The sequence below is a fragment of the Trichoderma reesei genome, assembly GCF_000167675.1.
Source record: "Trichoderma reesei QM6a unplaced genomic scaffold TRIREscaffold_5, whole genome shotgun sequence".
In the NCBI taxonomy this organism is placed as follows: Eukaryota; Fungi; Ascomycota; class Sordariomycetes; order Hypocreales; family Hypocreaceae; genus Trichoderma; species Trichoderma reesei.
Genome location: NW_006711152.1, coordinates 198,393 through 205,694, shown reverse-complemented (window position 1 = coordinate 205,694; position 7,302 = coordinate 198,393). Strand labels below are relative to the sequence as shown.

Genomic DNA, 7,302 nt, shown 5'->3' with positions numbered 1-7,302 from the left:
ACTAAGAAGTCAAAGATTGCAATGTCAGCTGTCTTCTGTCGGTCAACTCTAGAGGACTCCCTTATCTAAGTATTAACGAGGAATAATTACATTATAATAATATTGAAATATATTATTACTATATAAATTTCTTTTCAAAAACTATAATATATAAGATTACATAAATAAAAAGAGGGGTATTCGCTTATTTTAATATATTATACAAGGCTTACTAAAAATATATAACTACTTATAATTATATAGCTTTTTTAAGTAAATTAAAGCAGGTTAGTACTTTTTATTAAAATATATTAATAATATATTAGTAATACTTTATTAATTTTTTATAACTTACTTAAAACTTAAGGAATAAGTTAATAATAAAGCCTAAGTTATTATTATAAGCAGGCTATGCTTTACCTTTTTTAATATAATTAAAAAATAATAAAATACTTATAAAAGTTATACTAACTATATAAAAGTCTTTTATAAGGCTTTTTATAATATAAGTAGCTATTATATAATATTAATAATAATAATTTAAAAGTAAGTTTATATAGCCTTTTACTTATTTTAATAATACCTTTATAATATATTATTAATATATTATTATAAGAATATATAATAAGATTTTAGTAAGCTTTATATAAGTAAGATTATAACCTTTTATAGTATTTATATATTATATTATAATATATCCTTATAAGGCTAATTTAAAAATACTAATTAATAAAAGTATATATATTTATAATATATTTATAATAAGTTAATAATATATTATTAATATATTATAGGCTAGTAATATATATAAAAGTATTTTACTATACTAAAGTAAGAAGAGATTATAATTATACCTTTAATAAGTATTAATAAGCTTAAGTTCTTATTTTTATTATTATTAGCTATCCCTGCCTGCTTATAATTAACCTTATTAAGTATACTAAATATAAAAAGAAAGTAATATATTATATACCTATTATAAATATATTATAACTAAAGCTAATAATTATATAGTTATTTAGCTTTATAAAAAAAGGATCTTAACCTATAACTTTAATAAAATATTCTAATACTAAAGGTTTAAAAGCTAGAGTATTAAATAGCCCTTAAAATAATAAGATAAGGTAATAATTTATAAGGTAATTATAATATATAAGTAATATATTAGGTATATAATACTTATAAAAACTTTATAGTTCTTTATAATATATTTATAATATATTCTTAATATATATATTTATACTTTTAATATAAATATTATATATATAAGGTAATAGTTTATAATATATACTAAATATATTATTTATATATTATAGTTTTATAAATATTTTTTATTATTATATATAGTCTTTATATAAATATATAAACTTTTAATATAATAATATATTTAAAAAGCATTAAAAAAGTATTTACTAAATTAATATTAGCTTTATAAAATATAACTTTAGTACTAAATTATAATATATTTATAATTTATTAATAATAAATTACTTTTTTATAACCTTTTTTTTATCTTCCTTTACCTTCTTACTTTTTTTATTATTAAATATATTAATTAAGATATTTTAAGCTAGCTGCTAAAAGTACTTTTAAATAATATAGGTATATATTATAAACTTAAGTAAATATATTAAAGTAATATATTAGTATTTAATTTATAATATATTATTAATTTATTAGCCTTATTTACTTACTACTATTTAACTAGCCTTAATAATATTTATACTTAGCCTTAGTATTAAGGCTAGTATTCTTTTTTATAGTATAATAGTTTATTTAAGAAGTAAATATATTAGTAATAAAATATAATATATTAGTAATATATTAATAAAAAATACCTTACCTTAAGTATAGCCTTTACTACTGCTTTTATAAAAAAGGAGGTTTAAATTATTAATATTAAAGCTTAGGCATTATAAAATATTATAGCTAAGTAGTATTTTTATAAGTATTATAAGTAAGGGTATAAAACCTTTATTATTATTAAAGGCCCTTATTATATTATAATAGTACTTTATAATATATTAATAATATATTTTAAATATATTAATAAAAGGTTAATAATACTTATAATATTTAGTACTTTTTAGTTATTAGCAGTCTTTTTTTATACTTTTTTAAAAATACTATAATAGCTATAAATAATATAATTTTTAAGGTTTAAAATATATAAAAAAGGTTAATTTTAAGTAATATATTAATAATATAATATTAATATATTATTAATATATATAGGTTATAAGTAATACCTTATATTAAAATAAAGGTTTTTACTACTTATAGGTATATAATAAAACACTTTTTTAAATAAGAGGATAATTTTACTAGTTTTTTAAAGTATAAATATATTAGCTTTTTATAATATATTATAAATATATTATAAATATATTAATAAATTTTACCTTATATTTAAATAATACTAGTCCTTTTTAATATATACTACTAGCTTTATTACTACTAGCTAATTATTTAGCCTTATAATAAATATAAATATTATACTGCTTTAATATAATTAATATATATAGTATAATAATATATATAAAATAAGTTAAGAATATATTAAAAATATATTAAAATATTATAGCGCTATAAAAGTTATTAATACTAAAGGTTATATATTAAAGAAAGAAGGGATAAATAGTTAATATATTAAAAAGGTATTTAACTTTAATATAAAAGTTAATATAACCTATGCTTTACTTTTTAAAAATTTTAGCTAATTAAATTATAAGAAGTATAGGTTATATAAGGTTTTTTAATATAGTAAAAAATTTAGAAAAGTGGAGTATAGGTTATGTTAGACTAGGGTGTATAGGTTATCTAAGGTAGCACCTCCTTTATTTCATACTAACGTACGGATGTTCCTGTCGGCCCTTAGGGGGATCCTAGCGCGGCTCTGACGGGCTGTGGGGGATGGAGCGGTTTGTCTTTGTCCGTGGAAGTTGTTGTGTGCTGGCTCTGGTGAGAGCTGTATCGTTACCGGATCGTATCATAGCACTTTCGTATTGAATCAGTATTAGAACGATGCTGTGAGCTGCTTGATGCCGAAAGGGGGGCTACGATAGTGATAGTGTCCATCAGCAGATGTGTTGTCATCCCCCTTTTTCTTTCACGTTTCCATTTACCGTCGCCGGATTGCCGTTTCACCGTCTTATTGGGGCACTACCAAAGTTGCCTTTTTCGACGTCTTCATCATACTAATACGCCGCGGCTTTAATCGGAAAACTCCTGAAGATGGGTACCAAAGGCGCAGGGCCGCAGAGGCGCGAGAAATCTCCATGGACTTTGTCTGCAGCTGACCCATCAATTCGCGCATAATACGCAAGATGATTTGCCTTGTCTTCCTCGGCGATGTGAGAGCGAATCCCAGGGCCAGGACCAGGACCAGGACCAGGCTCAGGCCAGCCAATTGATGTCCCCTGCCGCCATCAGAAAAAGCCGCGGTCGGCACTAGATTGAACCGGCCGATCTGATGGATCCTGGTCTAGCTTCAGCCCCAAGAGACACACCCCCCTCCCCACCCTGACCCTTGACCGATTGCGCTGTTACGGGTAGATACTTGTCTGTAAGCTCTGTTTCTCCTGTGTCGTGGAAGTAGAGGTACGATGCCCGACTGGGTAGGTAGCAGTCGGTTCGCCTTGTCGGCAGGCCAGGTGATTGCGTTATATCTGGGGAATACCTGTCTAGGAACGGGCTCGCTTGGGGGAGACGGGGGAAGCTGTGGAAGCGGTATGGAGGAGGATGTGCGTGATGGAACGATTCTCTTGTCATTGTTCTCCTTGCTGGCTCCAGGGGGCTTGTATGGAGAGCTCTTGATCTTGAGTCCGAGACCTGAGGGCGTCAAGAAGTGATGGAATGGTCTTGATGATGTCCCAGTGCGTATCCCAGTGGTGGCGACAGCTTCCCGAGTCGGCAGCATCCCGGCTTTTGTCCGTTTGGCTTGGGTATTCTCGACGCGGACACGCAAACAGCCTCCCAGGCGCACCAGAGCTCGAACGCTGTATGTACTGTCCTGTCTTTCCAGCTTCTATCTAGGTTCCAACGTCGGGTCGTGTAGATGAAGTCGTCACGATTGACCTGGGCCCGATTGTTGATTGTCGTCCAAGGTGCTTGCAGACGCCCCCCCTCCATGCCCCTTCACTTTCGGCTATCGAGAATCCAGCAAGAGATCTGCGTGGCCTAGACGGTGTATGGGTATGCAATGGTGTGCGTCAATGGCCCGTCAAATCTATCGGAAATTGTGAAAATATAAACAGAGAGAATTGAAAATTTATACGCCATCATGTATGAGAGCTTGTGTCTTGCTGGTCATGCCTCGAGGCGTCGTGTCGGGGTAGATTTGGAAGAGACTAAATTGGTCATGTAGCGCAGGCGGAGGAATCGAGCTGCGAATCGCTTGACTGATGTTTACCAACGAGTTCTGTTAGCGCGGGTGACATTATCTCACTGGATGACGTGCAAGTTGCATTAGGCCACAGGTAATGCAGGTCAACATAAAAAAGAGGCTGATAGAAGGAGTTCGATTGTGATATACCTCTAGAGCGCCCTATGGGAGGAGAGCTGCCGAGCGACTTTTGCGCCTGCTTCCACAGACGAGCCGTCCAGCATGTCACCAGTAGATCCAGGTCCTTTTCGTCCAGCATGCGCAGCAGCTTCAAGCACGGCACGGAAGCCGCCGCCGCCGCCGCTGCTGCTGCTGTTGTTGTTGTTGTTGTTGTTGTTGTTGCTGCCGCAGCGCTGTCCGTGTCCGAGGCCGATGCAGATACCGCCGGGGGCGCAGCCGCAGCATCCTCCATGGCAACGATGCGGCCGCTGTCGTCCTTCCAAATCACCTGGTGCTGATGCCGCCAGCGATCAGCCAGCCCCGTCCTGGCCGAAAAGTGCCCCGGCGCAGAGCACGCCGACCATCCCATCAAGCCCGGCGCCATCTTGACCTCGCGATAGCACCGGGCGTCGCTGGCCCGGCCGTCGATGACGACGCGCCGCGGCGCCGGCGCGTACAGCTTGACGTAGGCATCGCGGAAGAGGTAGATGTCATCCTGGCGGGTGCGCAGCCGGGCGCTCGAGTCGCCGCTGCCCGGCACGAGGCGGTACTTGACCTTTTTCACGACGTAGATGAGCGACGTGGCCTGCAGGGGGGCGGCGCTGAGCTCGTAGTAGACGAGCGACGGGTTGGTGGCCGAGTAGACGCAGCGGCCGTCGAGGGCCAGCGACAAGAGCTCGCCAATGGGCAGCTGGACGCGCGGGCCGTGGTTGGAGACGTCGTGATAGGAGGGGGGAGCGTGCTCTCGTATCAACGGCGGCATCGAGGCTGGTCTTTGGTTGTCGTGGTAGTGATAGTAGTATCTGCTTGTTTTGGACTGGAGCTTTTTGGGGGTCGGAGGGGTAGCTTGCTACGGGAGCTGCCGACTTGCTACCGCGCGAATTGCCGGCATCAAAGCTGTTTGATAGTAGGCGATCCCGTTGAGCTGATCTTCTTCTTCTTACTCTTCTTCTTCTTCTTGATCCGTATGTATGGTTGCTCCTCTTGGCTCGTTCACCTTACTGCAGCTGGCAATACTCACACACTTACATCGGACGCCCCGGCCGGGGGGGCCAAGAGCGATTATGTTTACTTTTGTGCAGCTGCCGTAGCCTGCATCCTTAGTACAGCACAGCTGATGTCCTAGCCGTAAGGAGGGCTCCCCGTTCAAGGGTACGAGGACAGGTACGGTATTATGATGCATGCGCTGCTCTCCGTAATATCGGTGTCTGCATCTTGTAGTACTACTACCCTATGTATCTATCTGTAGGGACCATGGACGTACGGTGTAAGTGGTGCGGGTACGACGGCTCAGGCATCGCGCAAACCAACGGCTATGGCGGAATCAGCGGCCAGCCGGCGGCTACCGGAGCAAAATTGCGACCGTGCCGATCGGCAGGTACGTACCGAGCGGCGAGCGTTTGCCGGTTCTCTGTACACGAGTCTCTTCGCTGTTGCTCGGCTTACACGGCCGTACTCTCTACTTGCAGTCTCCATATCAGTGCAGGGCGGCCAATGGCTAAAAGCGCGCACGCCCTGGCAAAGAAAAGGTACAAGTCCCCATGCATGTACTTGCCCTTGAGCATCTGTACCGTCCGAGTGTTCCCTTTCTTTTTTTCGATTTAATGCGTGGCTCTCTCGTTCAGCCCCGTCGCGTGAGCTAGACGCAGGGCTGGAACTGCGCAACTGGGCGGGTGGACTGGCGCCCTGAAGGACGCTGATTGCTAGCAGGAAGTCCCAGAGACTCGCTCCATGCATGAAATCTCGTCCTCTGGCCATTGTTTCATGATCAATGGCAGGCTGTTGCTTCTTGTCCTCGCGTCAGCCGCGAATATCGCCAAATCGCCAAGCCGAGACTTTTTGTGGTCTCATGGAAGCGCTAGAAAAATGCAGCGAAGCCGCCAAGTTTGCGGGGCAGCGGCGCTAGGCCCAACTCGGGAAAGGGGTGTGGCTCTAGCACGTTTTAGTGCACATGGCCAGATGACGTCGTTTTGTGGGGCCTTGCCAGGCAGAAGACCAAAGAGAGCGAGGAAGAAAATGATTAGAGGGCGTAATAACACGAGAGAGTGTCAGGAAGAGAAGAGAGAGGCATATTCGCGCCGAAATTGGCACAGGAAAATCCGTGGGAACGCGGCGAGAATGACTGGTCGTATCGTGTCGTGTCGATTCATTGGATATGGATGGGCGGATTATCGTCATGTTCATGGGACTGGAAGCGGAAACATGACGAGCTGGGCTAAATCAGATGTGTTCCATTCCGTTCCATCACCTTGACCTCGACGTCGCTCCTTGCGGGTTGGCCGAAGGGTGAGGCAAAAAGTTGGGAATAAGAGAAAGCGCCCGGATTAAGCGTCTTGACTTTTGCATCTACCGGCATTGCCATGGGGGTTTAAGGAAAGGCGATCCCGGGACGCACCGAGCAGCGAATGGGATTGCGAGAGAGAGGACAAGGAGAGGCGAGATAAACACGGCGATGAGGCTGCTGGCTGACGTCTGAGGCAATCATGCATCGTTTATTCACCGAGGGGTGTGTGAGTGACGGTGTTCTGGGTTTTTGGCGTAGGGGTCCTGGGGTGTTGGTGATGGCATCTCCGTGGCTGCGCCCTTTGCATACATGTATCCGAGGTATTGTTGCTGCAGGCAAGGATGGGTTCACTACATCAAGTCCAAGTGCAGGACTTGATAAGTACCTACATGTACGGATATGCTCTATGTAAAGCACACGCGGTGGTTGAAGGGTATTATTAGTATGGCAATTATCACTTTCGTAGATCAGGCTCAATAAGGCTATAGTCCTGGCC

General features: G+C 40.0%; 1 protein-coding gene across 1 annotated transcript; it reads right to left on the bottom strand.

Annotated features, from left to right (window-relative positions):
* Positions 1-2,864: 2,864 nt before the first annotated feature.
* TRIREDRAFT_105291 (uncharacterized protein) lies at positions 2,865-6,280 on the bottom strand (the record flags this gene model as incomplete). Its single annotated transcript, XM_006963568.1, has 7 exons — positions 2,865-3,035; positions 3,146-3,398; positions 3,489-3,969; positions 4,514-5,290; positions 5,552-5,614; positions 5,787-5,835; positions 5,909-6,280. The coding sequence occupies 7 exons, from the start codon at positions 6,278-6,280 to the stop codon at positions 2,865-2,867; spliced, it is 2,166 nt and encodes a 721-aa protein (XP_006963630.1).
* Positions 6,281-7,302: the final 1,022 nt, after the last annotated feature.